Genomic DNA, 18,497 nt, shown 5'->3' with positions numbered 1-18,497 from the left:
GATTTCATTTAAACGTCCACATAAACTCCACTGCATTCCTTACATATGCAAGATTGCACCTATCCTTTTCCTTCTGTTTATCTTGGCAACAGGAGGGAAGACTGTATATGCACACTTGGAGTATGTCCTGCAGATGGAGCCAGAGATTTGACCAATGCTGACAACACGTCCATGGAATCCTGGTTGTCTCTCTCCATGATGTGATTTGGTAGTGAAAATACTTGTGCAAACCAATTATGAATATATGACACTGTACTTTCAACATGCAGAAATACATTTGCAGAGAAAGCTGAGGAGACCAAACTTTAATATCGTATTGTAACAATCATATATTTATTGTACTGTTATAAATTCTAATAATTCAATCTACAAATGTAAATGTGATGAATCTCAAAAACTTGTAAAATCAAAGTTTTATAAAAAAGTTTATTAAAATGGTTGTGTATGAATTCACAGAATCAATTTCACTTTTATTGAAAAGATTTGTGAGGAAAACAACATCCCAGAAGCAAACTTAGTGCTGCAATTGTTTCTTATTTGAGATTGTATATAAGTCCATGTGGAAAGGAGGGGTTTGACATATTCTGCCTGGTAATACTACCATGCAATGTTAATTTGAATATTTAAATGGGTATTTGTTTGAATACTACCATTTCGTATTTGTGGTGCTTTAATAGACAAAAATTGACCCAACAGTGAAGGTTAACTTCCGTTCTAACCGTTCACCCTGTTTATTGGAACAGCAGTTAACTTCGATATTACTCTCAAAACCAAAAGCGATTGCTAACCTGAATTACAAAATCTGTTTGTATCACATGATATCCTGCAGGAGAGCAGGTCCATCATTCTATACACTCAATTATCAGTTTGATTATACAAAGTGTAACAGGCAAAAACAAAAATCTGTGAGCAATCATTCACTTTTCAAGGCACTATGTGGCTCTGATTCCTGACTCTATTAATTAATAACTAAATAACTTCTTTAACCAAATCCCTAAAGCAGTTGGGAAAAAATTACTATTATATAGCTGATGTTAGACTCATTTCATTTTTTAACTCAATACAAAATGTTGAAGCATACGGTCTTTGTTATGTCAGAACATAGTTTTGTTACTGGAATGTGATCAAATACTCAGGATAAGCCTGAGTGTCATGGAAGATGATGAACATGCTTGGATTATTCACGTTGTCCACGACACTGTCGTACTTCTGAAAGGATGTGTTGCCCTTGGCTGGTGGTACGATCATGTGTTGTTGTCCAAGCGTGTAATCCCCGGTCAGCACTTGACAGAGGTACATGCATTTTTCCCCTTTTGGATTCGGCTTGGAGTATGTATCCTGGGCAGAGTAGCTGGCGTTGACAGCGAAGTATGTGCCGTTGCCAAAACAGGCAGCTGAAAATGAAACAGCAGCAAAAAGGCTTTGTTTTAGTTTGTGAGCATTTATCTGCCATTTGCTGAAGTTAATATGAAGAAATAACTGAAAAACAACCAGTGTTCGGAACATCCATTCAAGATTTATAAATGTTAATAATGTTTCATTTTCAGTTCAACTTCTCACCGTTCTTTCCTGCGTAAGCCCTGTTGAAGCCATGTTCATTAATCGTGTTCACTAAGGCTTCGATGGTGCCGTGGAACAGATGCCTCTCGTTGTTTGAATGACCGTTTCGCTGCTCAATGTCCCGCTTCTTGATCTGTAGGCTCTTCCACAACATAGGGTTCTGGATCCTCTCAATCTGAACAGGAGGGAAAAATAAATTGTGTGAATCTACGATCATGTGTTGTTGTCCAAGCGTGTATATTAGTTTCACCCAGATAAAATTGCAATTAAATTTTTGTACATTGTGATCTCTAACAACAAACATCAGCCGAGAATGTGTGCACTTGTACGGTAACTCTGACCCATGCGTAGGGAAATATTTCAAAAGAATTTCCCCTCGGGGATGAATAAAGTATGTCTATCTATCTATCTATCTATATTTGGGGGATGAGAAAATGATGCAGACGTGAGGAGGTGTTTTGAAGCCAGATTATTGATCCACCTCATCATTTACATTAAAACCAACAGTGTTACTTGTGCTTGTGCGTCACAACTGTTCTATAAGAACCTTCAATTTAAAAATATATGACAACTTACAGCAAATTACGAGTTGCAGAACCGAGTCATTAATAGTTTTATATGATATATTTTAACGCTGTGCATGTATAATCAAGTACAACTTTAGTTTTCATCCAGTGTGTGAACATTGCCTTCAGGTGTGCTTGTGCACGGTTTTATAAATCTGAATCTTTTTTTGCGTACGACATTTTTGGCTTTGTGCACATGTACAATTTGAGTATGAATCCTATGCACTGTTTTATAAATGAGGCCCCTGGTGTCAGGAAAGTGAAATGGTATTGTCACATACTTTGTGTCAAAACTGGAAACCAAGGGAGATAGCTTCACTTAGAGTCAGTGGCAAAAAAATCTACCTGGCAGCACCTCCAAAGCTCAATTTTTACACATTACACCTAATTCGTTGAATAATTAATTTAACAATTGCCACATCTTCTAAGCATAGAAGTTTCACCCAGATGAAACTGCAATTTTCTTTCACTGAAAATCACTTCTTCGCAGTTGCATGTTGTTATTTTTAAATGCACAGGAATTAAATCGGTATCAGGAAGGAAAACATTGGTACTGAAACATCTCCCAAACAAAACTTTCTGCTCTAGTAACAAACCAGTGTCACTAAAACATGTTTTAAATACAGTGCACTTTAAATGAGGACTACCTTGACAACAGTTCGGTTGCACGAGGCCTGGAAAAGACTCAGGACTGCAATGTGCTCTGCTGTTCCAGCCTGGATTGGGACAGTCAGACACGAAGTGTTGGGTGGCATAGCATCCCAGTGCACGGGTACTTCATCTAGAGACAAAATACATTTTGGGTATCATGTTTTTGGCTTACAAAGTCTGAGAGAGATGTCAAAAAGAGAAATTGTACTAAAACAGGTGAATCATTTGCAGTAATAAAAGGTTTAAATGTGAATGCACATTATTCTAGCTTCATATTGGAACTTTTACCAGTGCTTTATAATCTTTTTTATACAGAACGCTCTCATCAATCAGTCAAATACCTTTCAGTTTGTCAATTCTCTTTATCTGCAATGTGCATCCCTGTCTGTCGGTGGCCGGTCCATTTGGCATAGTGACAATGTAGTCTTGACCCTGGACGTTGACTTTTACACTTGTCAGATTCTTTTGCAATGCTTGCTCAAGCTGGAAGTTTGTCACTGGATCAAAGCTTTGATAGTACAGCCCTTGCTGATGGTACTGCCAGTCCGCAACTGTGCTTGCCAGCTCCACGCCCTTCTTCAGGTCTTCCTCATCCCTCACTTTTTTCAGCATTCTATGGATCTCTGTGGTGGCTTTGAGTACATCTTGGCTGAATCCCTCAATTGTTAATGAGGCTTGGCCTTGCTTGCTTTCGATCCTGATGCTCACGCCCACGATCTTCTGGATGTCAAAAATGTGCTGGTAGTCAGCAGGGGAAAAGCTGAGGATGGCTGTGTCTAAAATGGCATTTGTGTTTTGATCTTTGGTAATCAGATCATCGATCCACCGCTTGGCTGAGTCCACTTTGGCCTGTGTGTCGCCGCAGATGTGGAAGCAAGCCGGGTCGACTGCCACCACATTGATGACAAAGCCTCCATCTTTCTGACGCTTGCCAGCAGTTCCACTCCCAAAGAACGCTGTAAGAATAAATTTCATGTAATTTATTCGAACATGGGGTTCATATTCAAACTGTAATAACCTGTTGGATTTCAAAATATACAGTCTAGAAGCTCATCAAACTGTGTGAAGTAGTTTGCCTCATGATCCAACAGCGGATGCTCACAATCAGCTTTTCATTCAAATTTGATATTTAGAAAAAGTAACAGCCCAGTTCTGTACTTACATTTGAGTTTGCGCCACCACCCAGTACCCTTATCATTGGGTTTACTGGCAGCGCTTTGTCCTCTGTGTTGCATACTGCTGTGGAAGTCTTTCAGCATCGGTGGTTGGAAAATAACTATCCGAATTGTCTTCAGGGAGCCATGAGTGGATTGGCTCAACACATCGATCACTGCATCTAACATGGCATCTGCCACTTGTCTTGCCTGCACTTTGCCTTGACCTGAGATGGTAGAGCATAATCAAAGTTGAAAGCAGCACAAGGCAGTGCAGGTATCGTCACTTGTAAAAACACACATTGAAAAACCACAACTGTTCATTCTCTCTGAATCAAAAGAATTCATGTATAAACACAAACATCCTAAAATTGCAATAAACACTGTATGGTTTTTAAGTTTAGATAGGCTTGGGGACTTTCCATACAATATACTCCAGACTCACCAGTGCCAATGGCAGGAAATGAGACAGAGGCATAGCCATTTTTCACACACAACTGAAGTGCATCTTTCACAACCGCTCTGATTTTTACTGGGTCGCTCTGTCCGATCACGTGGAGGATCTTCTTACACCTTAGGTTACCTGGATTGGTCATTATCATGCCCAGGTTGAGCTGGGCACCTGAGGGTGAAGACAATGGATTTGAAGGACTTTGGACCACGACAATCATCTGTGTGCATTATGTGTTTGCATTCAGGCCACATTTCTTTTCATACAAATCTTGTGCTATGATGTGGAACAGAACAGGGTTAAAAGTCAACATGACACTTTACCTCTAGATGTCACTAAATTCTACACACTGAACCTTTAAATACATAATTATTTCATTATAATCTAGAGCACTTTAAGTATTGTTTCATTTATTGTGATAGTTATCACAGCTAGAAAAATGTTTAACTGTGGCAAGTCAGGGTTACAGTGTCATAACAGTTTTTAGTAAATGTTTCATTACCAAGGGCTTGGCACTCTGCTTCAACAGCCTGACCAGCTGCCTCTAGAATAGCCTTGGATACACCTAGAGGTGGAAAAGACATAAACTAATATGTTAGCGTGTATGGATAAAACCTCAATTGTTCTGCATAGCTGAAATATTCCTCTTCTTGTGGTCATTTACCTGACTTAAGAGAAAAGTTTTCATTGGAGGAGTTGACAATGATTTCACTGGTCTGCTTGGTTATGTCTCCTGTGACCACCTGTATGGTGACGCTTCCCATTTTGGTCTCATGCATTCCAGTGCTCGAGACAACATTTGAGAAGGGACCTTGTTGCAGTGGAAAGAAAAAAAAAGCAAATCAACCAATTAATCAATAAATATACATTTGATAATTACTAAGCCATTCAGATCATTTTAAATATACAATCCACAGCTTTATACATTTTTAGGTTTACTTGCTTTATACAAAATAAATATGTTTTGTTGATGTTTTTGTTAACTTGATCCTTTCTTACATTTATAAAAGCATTGCACATTAACTGCACATAAAATGTTGAATAGATATTTGCCTACCAGTGTTTTGTGGGGAACCTGAGACACTGGGGAACTCCTTATCAAATTCATCTCCAAAGGCCTGTAGAGAGAATCAGACCAATATCTTCCACCAAAGAACTCACCAATATTATCAGTACATCACAAAAACATAACAAGAGCAGGGGTCACAAACATGGACATTACTGACACAGCCTCTTTGTGAACTGGTTGATATCGCGGATCTGTCATTCAGTTAATTTCCCTGTGAAAATAACCCAAAACTACTACAAAACTTCTTCTATTTCCTTACCTGGATAGTCTGCACATCGCCTGCGTAAAGGACAATGACAACCTCCTTCAGGTGTTTAGGTTTTTTCATGCTAAACGCTGAGATTTCAGTCAACATCAAAGAGGCGACTAGGTCTCTTGGGAAACCAAGGTTTCCAGTGCCGACAGCAGGTAAAGCAATGGAGGTCAGGCCAGTGTCCTCTGCCTTGTCCAAGCAATTCTTGAAAATGGCACTCAAGAGCTGTAAGGAAAAGCATTGATGAAGTACCGTATACTGAATGTTTACAAGGCTGCTGCATACACTTACATGCAATTTAAATATAATTAGAAGTATAATAGAGTATAATCCTAAAAGGAATGTATGCAGTTAATTTATCTGGATGATGTAAAACATCACATTCAGCAAAACAAAAGCAGGAAAAGTGGTATATCTGAGGCATGTTTCATATGATACAGTATTAAACACAGACTATGCATTTTAGAGCATGTTACCTTTTCAGTTGCGCCTTGTCCCTTGGTCCATGAAGGTGCAATTGCATGAAAGACTTTCTTGCTCTTCAGTTGGCAGCCATCTGTCACAATGATCTCGCCAATATTTCCTTTGGCCTTCTGTGCATTTATCAACTGCTGAAGTTTGGGTCCAGCTGCGCACAGTATTGCATTTGAAACTGCCCCGTTGTTCAGTGAAAGATCCATTGACACAGTGTTCACAATCACCTCAGTCTAAGAAAAACAAAATGTTATTAGTTCTTCATTTAACATCATCCTTATCAGACAAAAAGTCTGAGAGTTAGTCTGAGCAATTGGTCAGTATTTAAAGGTAGGGTTGGTAAGTTGTTTGTTGAAATCCTCTTCACATCCTGATAGCCATTTGAAAATCAAAAAAGCATGTCCCAAGTTTCTGTGGTTCTTGAGGGACTGTAATAAACACAACCAATAATTTCAATCGGACGGGATCACTGATAATGAAATGAAATGACACCACAGGCTGGTGTACCGGTCTGTCACTAACCAGCTGCCAGCATGCACCCTGCCCATGCTCTCAGTGCACATAACTAGAGTCTTCAGCCAGAGAGACCTACACGGCTGAAGCAGAGAAGATAGCCAGAACCAGCTTCTAGTTGTCAGTGAGTGCACGTTGATGTGTTTTTGGGGCATTGGTTTGATGAGAAGGCCAATAAGAGGGGGTGGGATGTATTGGTTGCATATTTTCATAGTGTAGTCTGCTCTTGTTAGCTTTTTCATGCTTACCAACCCTAGCTTTAATTCTATTCTAGTATTTTGTCGTCACTCTGTCAGCATTTTTAACTAGAAAAATTAAAAATTCTAATTACCGTGGCATTCTCGATGTTTCCTTTAGTGAGAGTGATATTCAAGCCTTCTGTGGTTCTCACTTGACCCAAGCAGTTTGGGTCAGATGAGGTAGATTTAGCATATGTCAGACTTGGAGATGTGGTTTGAAGACTGACACCACCATTTCCAAATTCGTTTTTGACAGCTTTCTCCATAGCCTGAACAGCAGCGTCTTCATTGTTCACCAAATGGATCTTCTTCAAGGTGTTGTCATTATATTTCTCATCACAGTGTTCCTTCACTGCTTTGACGATGGTCAGCGAACACACATCAAGAGGAAAGCCTTTGGTTCTACTGATGGTCGGCAGTGCCACAGTGATGCAGCCATGCTTTTCAGCAAGTTCCAGGCTTCCTTTAACAGCTCTTTTCAACTGTGCCAGAGACTTCTGGGGTGCAGATGGATCAAACACAGGTCCAAGAGCATGGATAATCTTTTTGCAACAAAGCTGTCCTCCAGCATTACTAATGACACAGTCTCCAGGCTTGAGCTGTCCTCTTAGGTTAATTATTTTGTCGCATTCAACCTGCAACTGAGGACCAGCAGCATTCAATAGTGCTGCTCCTAGACCCCTGTTGTGTTGCAGCTGCTGATTAGCAGAACTGACAACTGCGTGCACTGGGTAACTGCACATATCTGCCTTACAAACAGCTATTTCCACACCATCAGATGTCTGAAGCTGATAAACAGGGTTTGGTCCACGGCTTTTGGCAAAATCATCCTGCCCACCACTGGTCTCATCAACTAGTTGGACCAAGCAGCCAGTGTCAGTCAACAGTGAGGTGACATACATAGTTTCTTTATCCCTAAAGAACTTCTTCACCCCAGGTTTGGTGATGTTTACACTTTCAAAGAGCAAAGACTGGACCAGGTTTTCAACTGAAGTCTTGCAATGTGTGACATCAACTCTGGAACCATTGAGACAGATGGAATCGTTTCTGAAAGACACTGTCACTTTGTCTTTGACTTGCTCCAAACAAGATGTTTTGCATTTTTGAATGTACTTAATGATTGCATTGGTCTTGACATCAACACTTTCTTCAACTTGGGCATTCTGCGTCAAGAAGTATTCAAGCTCACCGCTGACTTTCATTACATTACTCTTGTGGCCACTCACAACAACTTGTTGACCAGTGTAGAAGATCTGGAGTCTCTTGCATGACTTGCTGTTGGCATCTTGTAATTGTGAGACCAGATCCTGCCACGCCGATGTCGCCAGGACACTGCTATCTTCAACATCGATGTTCTGAGACATTAAAAGCTTTTGCAGATGGTCTTCAGCTGCAGTCAGATCTCTGTCAGAAATAGCAAGGAGCTCCACTCTGTGTGCATCGATGTCAAATGCTGCATTTATGCCGTAAGATATCAGCAAAGCATTTGTAAGCTCATCTTGCTCTTCTAACCTCAGCAAGTCAAGCACTGATTTATCCATTTCCAAATTCAATCGTTTTAATCCACATATTGCTTCACGAATCACTTTATCTACTTCCATAATCTCCTCGCTCAAACCAGTTATAATGAAACCTGGATTGTCTTTTCTGAATGTCATTTTCAGTTCTGGGTACAAACGTTGCAATTTGTCCTGAAGACCATCTTGATAGAGAAGGTGGAATATTGATGGTGACACTTTGATGACTTGGGTCTTCATCGCTTTCTCCCTTTGCACCCTTCCGACAATTTTGTTGATGGCTTCACAAAGACTTTCCTCAAGTTTATTGACATCATCCACAAAGCCAACTACTGACAAGATGCCACTGGCTTTATCTGGCACTAAATCCACATCCTGATTCTGAAGCATTTGTCTGATATTCCCCACACACTCTTCCCATACCTCTGAATCTGGCTGAAACTTCAGGGATTTGAATTTCAACATAGCTTGTGCAAAGGCTGACTTCACTCTACCCCTCCACTCTTCAATGATGGCTTTGGCATCTTTTTGCCGAAGAATTGAAACTACTGGGCTCAAGCACACAGCAGATCCTTCGAGTTTTACATTACAAAGGTTTTTAGCTAAGTCCCTGTGAATGGACTCTGCTGCTGATTTATGGTCATTCAGGTATCTCCACACAGCATTGTCAATGGGTTCATAGACAGCTGCAGGGAGTTTTAAGGGGGGCCTGTCTTTGCCGTAGAGGGCTGCTCCCAAAGAGGAATAGAAAGGATAAACTTTGATCTCTTCCTGTTTGATGTGATGCTTCTTCTTCATGAGTTTCTGAACAGCTGTAGAAAGAAATATTACATTGACTGTCAAATTGTCCAGAATTGATAAAAAGCTGTTAATCTCTGATTATCATTGTACTGCATTTATACGGACATGTTAATATTCAATGTGCACTATAACTGTGTTACCTTTATTGTCTTTGAAGGTGATGAGTGCAAACTGTTCCACTTCATTAAGCAGAACATTTTCCACATCCCCACCAGCATTCTCGAAATACAGGTAGAGAAGATCTTCATTTAAATTTTGGATGTCTTCCACCACAACTTGCTTTGTGACTTCAAGAGGCCGGACTGACAATCCCTTACTTGCGAACATCCTGTTTTGAGGGCATCTTGCCACAAAGTCAGTGCTTTCTGTGGGATAGTGAAAAAAATCAGGAAGTTAGGCAATAACCTACGATTGAGTTATATGTACATTTATAGTGGGAAAGAAATGTCTAAGAATAAAGTAGTGTTATGATGGCAATGAAATCTAAATTGAACAAGAATTAAGTCGCAGTATCATGAGAAAAAGTTTTAATTTAATGAATGAATTTGGTGATATCTAGTGGTGAAGTTGCATGTTGCAGCTGAATACCCTTCATCTCACCCTCCCCTTCCAAACATGAGAGAGAACCTGTGGTGAACTTCAGTTGTCATGAAAACTCAAAAGGCTTTAGTTTGTCCAGTTTGGATGTCTGTATAAAACTATGGCAGCCTCTGTATTTAAATACAAAAGGCCCATTCTATGGTTAAGAAAACAACAATTCATATAACTTAGATGAAACACAAGAGTGAAAACATCACTAGGATTATATTATATGCAACTTCTGAGAAAAATCCCTTTCACCTAAATCTTACACACCTTTAAAATGAGGAATGTGCAGCATCTTATTTAGTTATACTTTAGTTTAGGTTTTATGTTACTTAATCACACCTGCACACAAGCACCACATTATTGTAAGTATAAGGACTTAGAAAAGATTGTGTCAGAAACTGTGTCTATTTCAAAGAAAGGGCCACACACACTTGAAGGAAATTGCCTTTTTTGTGGAGAAGAAAATCGTAGTGGTCAACAGTAAATTGTTGGTTACAACTGTGTGATATTCAAAGGGATTTCATAAGCTCCTTTCAGCAATTAAATTACACCTTTATTCTCGTAATATCACAACATATTCTCAAAATCTTTATTCTTCAGTATGGCCCTTATAAACCTTTCATAAAATGGCATCAACATTGTTGCCAAGGAGAAGTTTAGGGTTCATACAATACATGTTTTGAGAAAAACATCAAATCTTTTACAATAACTGTTCACAAGAAAACTCTAACTCAATTCAATTTAATATGAATTGGTGATTGAATGATAACTTTTTCAGGTTCTATTGTAAGCATGCATCAATAAAGTAGGATTTGGCATATACAGGACATCATGCATCTGTTTTTGTTGGCAAAAGTCTAGAACTATTCAGGGTTAGGATTGTGAGGATGTTTATTAGTTGGTCTGAGAAAATTCAGAGATTTCTTAATACCCACAAGATCTAATGTATTAGTGTGGTTCAGCCTGGTGTTGTCTCCCTGACTGCATTGATCATGTGAGGGTTAGGAATTTAGGGTTAAGTGTCATCAGTTTTTATATAATTGTGTGTCATGCCATAAATATCTCGCAAAAATTTACATTGTTTTTTTTTTTTGCATTATTATAATAACTATAAATCACCAGAGATATGCTGAAGATGATACAGATGCACTTAATTTAAAGGAAACCTCTGTACAAGTTGTGTTTTTTGGAACTATAATTACACGCATACACACACAACACACACAGTAAATGAATACCTTTTCCACTCTGGAAAGTAACCACAACAGAGGAGATGCCATGAATGATTTCCAACGTGAATGAGGCAGATGGGGATTTGGGATCCTTTAAAACATTCTCCACCAACATCTCCAAAAACTCCAGGCTCAGTTCTTTTGGAATATTCCCTAAAACAGCCGAGGTGGAACACAGCGTTTCATCTGCTGCTGCATCGTCTCTGCCTTTGGCCTCCGTCTGAACTTTGGCTGCAGCTGTGAGTTGATGAAGATTAAGTGAGTGAACGCACATTTCTTGATGAAGTAAGATAATAAAGTAACAAAAAATGAAATGTCTTATTTGTGGGAGGCTTATTCTGGGTGTTAGCTCATAAGCTGTTTCAGACATGACCTCCAGGTTTTTTTTAGCACAGACGCATTCACAATGGCAACAAATTTGCTTTATTCAGGCGAGAGGTGGAGCAGCCGGGTGCAGCAGACAGAGGCAATAAGTGATGTATTAACTCCACGTGTAGATCAGGTGGTTTTGTTGACAGCACCTCTGCACCGTTGTCAGCTCTTATCACCAAATTTGTTTTCTTTTTGTTGCTCGTGGTGAATCCAGTGGGGGAAACCCTACTGCGTTCACACATCACCTTTTTTGTTTCTCACTTGGTCAATTGCGTGGATCTGCGGAGTTCAGTGCATATCTGAAAACAGCTGTAATATTGATTTAAAGGTTCAATGAGTAGAATTTAGTAGAATCATGACAGATAATCTGTGGTATCTTTTAGTTGTCATAATAAAGTCAAAAGGTGTTTAGTTTGTCCAGTTTGGACTACTGTAAAAAACTATGGCGGCCTCCGTATTTAAGTACAAAGGGCCCATTCTGTGGTTAAGATAACAACAATTTGTACAATTTAGATGAAAAACAACAATTTGTACAATTTAGATGAAAAACACAAGTGAAACATCATTATTTTATATTCAATTTCTGGCAAAAATGTCTTTCACATAAATCTTACACAGCCCTTTTAGTGTTTTTAATGTTTTAATACATTTTTTGATATGTATTGTTTTTTGGTTTCAGATTTTGCAGTGATGCTTAGGTCAGTGGATGATTCATTTTACTGCCCCTCCTGCTTCCTCCTGTGAGCGTTTTAAGAACAGGCAGATGATTTACAGTAAATCAGCTCCAGTTTTTGTTTCATTATCTGAGCTCCATCAATAGACAGCCTTTTCTGGTGGATCAAAATTTCAAACAAGTTGGACACTATTGGGCTGTGCTAATTTAATTTCATGTTATTAAGGTTCACATGAAACCTGACCATCAACCCAAATATGCTACAACTAAGCAAAAGAAAAAGGAGAGAGTGAGAGAAAGTGAGAAGCAAAACTGAAACTATGTTATTCAAAATTGGTTTGAGTTGTTAAACATAGACAAGAAATTAGAGCTGGGTATTAAACAGTATCAATATCAATAGAATTTTCATCAATAGAAATATATAAAAAAAAGACCAATGTATATTGATATAATGCTAATACACTGTACAATTACAGTAAAGAGTTATAATACACACCTGATCTACATCAGGTTTCTGAAATGCTTAAAAATCTAAAAGAACAAATAATGTGACATCTATCGAGATAATTATCAGTCAACTGATGTGAAATGTTTTATCTTGATATTTCTTCTGTCCATAACACAGAAAAATGAATGAAAGTTTTTCATAAAGGCAGTATTTTACACACACACTCTTCCCATACCTCTGAATCTGGCTGAAACTTCAGGGATGTGAATTTCAACATAGCTTGTGCAAAGGCTGACTTCAGTCTTCCACTCTTCAATGATGGCTTTGACATCTTTTGTGGTTGTGTGTGTGTGTGTGTGTGTGTGTGTGTGTGTGTGTGTGTGTGTGTGTGTGTGTGTGCTTCGCACTGCAAGTCTGAGTAAATGTATCTAGAACAAACAAACAGAGTAAGACACATACTGGTGTTACTTACATGTCTTGTTGACTTTATCAGATGGACCTTCCTGTTCCTGACAGCACACAAACAATGATTTAAGTCACAACTGTGTTTTAATTTGGCTTCTTGTGTAACCAGTTTCATACAGTGCCCTACATGTCCAATCTGACAAGTTATACGCTCATTCAATTATCAACCGTGTCAAGAAAACATCACAGAAAGTCTTGTCACTTGTTTAATTACCACCTTCCAACATTCTCTGCTCCTGTGGCAGATCTAGGACTTTTCTAAATCAGGGATGATGAAGCAACCTCAATTTACAAAGAGGGGTCAGTTAAAAGTCCAACATCCATGCACAATTCCTGATTCAGTGATGTCACATGTAAGTCATCCCTTGTTTCCCCTTTTGCTCTGTGATCTCCCAAACAGCTCACTAGCTCAAGAGGTCTGTAGAAGTACTTTCACACCTCTTTCTACAGGATGCACACACACAGGGACTTTACACCCACTTCTTCTGCTGCATGTGATGGACTTACTGTGATGTGATGGACAACTCCTGACATTTGATCATAGAATATATAAAGAGCATTTGGTTGTAACTCGTTTACCTGTGATGATGATGCTGCTGCTGTTTTCTCATCTGGGGGGAATCGAACTGTCATGTTCAGAACAACTTTATCCGCCTGGATCTGGTGCGACTCTTTCCTCAGCACATTTTTCTGGTCTGTGAGTGGAGAAGAGAAGAAGAAGAGAAGAAACAGAAGAAGAGGGATTCATTGTTATGACGGAGGATGTCACATCACTTTTTTTTATTTCTTTAGTTTGAGTCCAGGCCTTAGACGGAGCCCACCTTGCTCTGTGCGGAAGCGCAGCACCGCCGTCTTGCTGCCATTCACGTAGTCGACCTCGCAGTCTCCTCCGCAGGACTTCTTGCTGTTGAAGTACTTCAGCAGCTTGATTCTTTTTTTCGGGATGTTGTTTTCTTCCAGCTCGACGAGCAGAGGGTAAGAATACGCGTCAGCCATGGCTGCGGACCAGGCTCCTTCTGCCGTCTCGCCCGTATTACTTTTAGTTTTGTTTCTTAGGGGAAAAAACCCTGACGAGCAGGTCTCTTTACTTTCGCTTTCTGCCTCCCCCTCGGTACTTTCCAGGTCTGAGTAGGTGAGTGTGTTTTACTCTGTAAACTTCATCTCTTAACGTCGACATTGAACCAACGTTAACGGACAGGTGCGTGATCCGTCAGGTCGAGATTTTAAAAAAAATGGTTCGTGTAAGAGACGTAAAATAATGAAACAACCATGCACCGATGAATGTCCACCAGTTAGTTCAGTTGCTCAACTTTAACCAACTTCAACTTGTATAAACGCTGCGAGTGTAGCAGAGGGTGAATGTGGACAGTAGTGAGACAACAGTAAGATTATCTCAGGGTGATGGAAGTGGTTTAACTTTAAACCGTTTTGTTTTCTATCTGGATTTTAAACTTGACTCTGTTTTTCTTTTTCTCAGAATATAGCATAACTTTCTTGTAAGATACAGCCCATCAGTGGCCCCTGTCTTATCATTTATGATACAGCCCATCAGTGGCCCCTGTCTTATCATTTATGATACAGCCCATCAGTGGCCTCTGTCTCATCATTTATGATACAGCCCATCAGTGGCCCCTGTCTCATCATTTATGATACAGCCCATCAGTGGCCTCTGTCTCCCTCTACTGGAGTGATAGAAAGCAGCGATTGTTTGTAGTTGCTGGAAATGTACTATGGGATCCCCCAGTTCAGGAAGTACAAAATACTTGTATGTGTACTATTCTTGAATTTTGAATTGATTTTAATTCAAATTAAATCATGCTCATTATAATCAGGACTCCTGGACTCTAGATATAATCTATATCAGTGGGACCTTGTGAGGAAAGTAAAGTAAAATAATATAATCAGAAATTCTTTTTTGAGTCTAACCCACTTTTTCCACCATTAAAAGCCACAGTCATTTCAGTTTGATGCACAAATGTAGAATGTGTCATAGATGTTGAGAATAGACACAGAGTCCATAATATATCCAAAATATACTGAATGTTCAAAATTAAATTAAAGAAGGAAAACATTACTCCAGAAAATGAAATTAAGAAATTAAGTCTTTTATTTATGTTTGGAAAATGTTGCATTGCAGCTACAGTCGTCTGCCAGTAGGAGGTGTTGCAGCCCTCCTCAGTACACCTACTTCCTGAGTCTTTGAGTACATTATGTCTATTTATTTGTACTTTTACCAAAGTAAGAGTTACACATCAAACTCCCTACTTGAGTAAAAGAGAGTAATTACGTGCGTTTAAACATACTCAAAGGTACAGTGTGTAGAATTTAGTGTTGAAATTGCATGCTGCAGCTGAACACCCCTGACCTCACCCTCCCCTTCCAAACATTAAAAAGAAACTGTGGTGAACTTCAGTTGTCATGTCCCTCGATGTAAATATAAAGTATTTAAATATAAAGGGCCTTTTCTGGGGTAAAGAAAACTACAATTCATACAATTTAGATGAAACGAGTGAAAACATCATAAGGATTATTCTACATTAAATTATCTGTAATAGTTCCATTTCGCCTAAATCTTACACACTTTTAAGTACTTTTCCAGTGTAGTACATTCCTTAATGCCACTCCGGATGAGGTGGTGGTGGTACAATGTTATCTGTCCAATCTGAATAGATCGATGGACCAATTCCCCCATTGTTATTGATTACTTATAAGAATAAAGAAAAACAATGTGAACATACAGTATAACTCAATGCATTGCAAAAATATAGTGGAGTAGAAATTACATATATTTGCTGATACATGTAGTAGAGGTAAAATTAAAACTAGGCAAAAATAAATCTACTTATGTTAAGTGCAGAATATATTCATGAAAAATGATTACAGTAATGGAGTCAATGTTCTCCACTACATCCTAGCACTCTTTATATATAAGTATAAATAAATATATATAAAGAGAGATGTGGAATTAATATGCAAAACAGAACATTATGGGGAATATAAGTATGTATAAGTATAGTGAAAGGATGATTACTAGAGATGATCGAAAGTACACGTGACAATGCCAAGTATCAAATATATTTGCCACTGATGTCTTTGTATGATTTACTCACACAAACTTACTTTTTTTCATGGCTCTATTTAGGAACCATGGCCAGTAAGTTGGATATCACTCTTCAAGGGCCTTCAGTTAACATTGTGAGGCAGTGTGGACCGGCCCTGAGCGACATCCTCCAGAGCAAATTCGGATGCACAGCCATCTTTGCGCATGTGGCTTCTGAAAGTGTTCCGACCTTTGTGCAGCAGCAGAAAACCTTTGTTCCAGAGAAGAAGTTGATTATATACTGACATAGATCTTATTCCACTTACATTAGAGAAAAACGTTGACTTTCAAAGTTTACGAAAAAGAAAATCAACAATATTTGGATGGACCCTGAGGGGGAGATGTAATGTGCCCGACAGTGATTTCAAAATTAAACAAGATTTAAAAACATTTTACTCGTCCTCTTTGTTTATTTTGAAGATGGTTTGTTTTCACCACTTCACAGATCAGGGATAACACTGCTTGTTTTAACACAAATCAAGGCTTCACAGTTTAGTTTACAAATAATTTACATTTTTATTAAAGGGTCATTTGATTAAGGCCAACAACCTATTCAGCTGTATGGATATAATGAAATTAAACACAATTTACAGTTTACAAACATGTAGCAGAGCTGTAAATAAAATGCAATACACACTTAACATAAAGCCTTGTACAAAAGACATGAAATTACATCTCATATTCTTAATGATACAGTAACAGAAATCAGTATCGAGCATAAAAGCCCACCTCTGACTTTGGAAATAGTTTGACGCAAAAATAAATTAACGATCCATTTATCTTTTACTGGAGCTTTAAGCTGGTGATGTGCATATGTTATCATGGTGATATACCCCGTTAAGAAGTAAACCAGCTTTGTAGTACTGAAAAATCTGAGTTAAATAAATTATCTCTACTACAAATCCTGCTTTGTAGTACAGGCCCCCGGTGGAGTCTGAGGTTCACTGGGTCAAGTGTGTGTTTCCCACAAAATGACAACTAGAACAGTACATCTGTAAACAACCAGAGAAAAACTTCAGTGAGATTAATATGGCATGTTATATTATGGAAGTTTGAATATTTAAACTGAACAAAAATGGACACAACTGTAAAGTTTACTACATTTTTAAACCCTTATTATTCACGTCAGTTGTATTTGTATAACACCAAATCTTCCTCTAATTCAGAGTAGGGACCCTTCCCTCATTTTATTTTATTTTTGACCTGAGCTATTTATAGCTAATGGCATCCATTAAGGGCACTTAGCGACATATTTATTCTTTCTGTCTCCTAGTTGGGAAAGCTTCAACCTTCTTAAAAAACTGGTCTACAATTACTAGCAAGTATTTGTAGCTCTAATAGCTTCGCATATTTACAAAATCTATTTCCATATTTAAAAATGGACCTTTTCAATGTAACATGATCGTGTTTCACTGTGCTATACTCTCTCCTAGTTTGCTGAAAAATAATGCATCTTTTTACTAAAGTGGGTGAACCTCAAGTGATGCCTGGTGCAAACCACTGTGATCTTATTATCTCTTTGATTTATCTCTTTGATCCATGTGTGAATCACCTGTGACGAGCCATGCAGTACAGTGGGCAACAGAAACAAAAGGGATCACGGACAATCAAAACCCAAATCATATCTAGAATCATTGTAAATGGTTGCAACTTTGTTCTTTTGCCTGAACGTTCTTGTAAGGGGAGGTACCACAAGGTAATGCTTGTGCTTCCAATACTTTTTATTCAGTTATTTCAGCGTAGCAATATTTGTATTTATTTTTTATTTTATCAGACGGTCTGCCTGAACTGTCCATGTACAGAATCAAATCAGAAGTTAATATTGGTGTCTGCGACAAATCTGGTCTTTTCATCCATCATAGGAAGAAGAGTATCTGGGTCCAGATGTGGTGAGCGCTTTAATTTTAGGTGGGGGCTTGTGAATGATCAGATTGACAAGCTGCTGTCATGTGCCAACTAGCAGAAATGTTCAGGATATGCAAAACTGAATGGGGATCATGGACCACACAATCATGATCCAAAACAAAGGGTGACATTTGTTTTGTTTAGTTTTTTTCTTTCTTTTTTCATCTTGATGGCTACAGCCCTGAGACAGTCAATCTTGCCAACAACAGGAGACAAGCATGATGAGTAGTATGCAACATGACTGTAATGAGACTTGTGTTTCTGCACCAGACATGGTGCACCAAACATGTAACCTCACGTGAGCAGATCTGCAGCTTAGCCAGGATTGCTCTGTGATCACATTCAGAACGTCTCTGCAACAGCAAAATAGAGTAAAAGCGACAAGTGTCCTTGTACAGGGAGACTATCAACAGATCCTCAGCATACGGCAGGAGTGTGCTGCCACCAGGTAGGCGCACGTCATCAG

General features: G+C 38.8%; 1 protein-coding gene and 1 long non-coding RNA gene across 4 annotated transcripts; one reads left to right on the top strand and one right to left on the bottom strand.

Annotated features, from left to right (window-relative positions):
- Positions 1–412: 412 nt before the first annotated feature.
- LOC109631085 (protein mono-ADP-ribosyltransferase PARP14-like) lies at positions 413–14,022 on the bottom strand. Its single transcript, XM_069533010.1, has 17 exons — positions 13,848–14,022; positions 13,606–13,721; positions 13,034–13,070; positions 11,075–11,305; positions 9,389–9,613; positions 7,023–9,259; positions 6,181–6,411; positions 5,711–5,929; positions 5,440–5,500; positions 5,047–5,193; positions 4,885–4,947; positions 4,377–4,553; positions 3,940–4,158; positions 3,119–3,733; positions 2,774–2,907; positions 1,561–1,735; positions 413–1,394 (listed from the first exon to the last, which is right to left on the bottom strand). Exons 1-17 carry the CDS (start codon positions 14,020–14,022, stop codon positions 1,111–1,113), a joined length of 5,346 nt encoding a protein of 1,781 aa, XP_069389111.1. The 3' UTR covers positions 413–1,110.
- On the top strand, positions 13,862–16,516 carry LOC138411837 (uncharacterized). Of its 3 annotated transcripts, none has more exons than XR_011244324.1 (2): positions 13,862–14,001; positions 16,169–16,516. It is a non-coding gene; the product is annotated as an uncharacterized lncRNA (long non-coding RNA). The 3 variants fall into 3 exon arrangements; XR_011244322.1 differs by lacking the exon at positions 13,862–14,001 and adding an exon at positions 14,019–14,158; XR_011244323.1 differs by lacking the exon at positions 13,862–14,001 and adding an exon at positions 14,126–14,224.
- The last annotated feature ends 1,981 nt before the right edge of the window (positions 16,517–18,497 follow it).

The sequence above is a fragment of the Paralichthys olivaceus genome, chromosome 10 (assembly GCF_024713975.1).
Source record: "Paralichthys olivaceus isolate ysfri-2021 chromosome 10, ASM2471397v2, whole genome shotgun sequence".
NCBI classification, from domain to species: domain Eukaryota; kingdom Metazoa; phylum Chordata; class Actinopteri; order Pleuronectiformes; family Paralichthyidae; genus Paralichthys; species Paralichthys olivaceus.
This window is presented reverse-complemented; position numbering and strand designations above follow the sequence as displayed.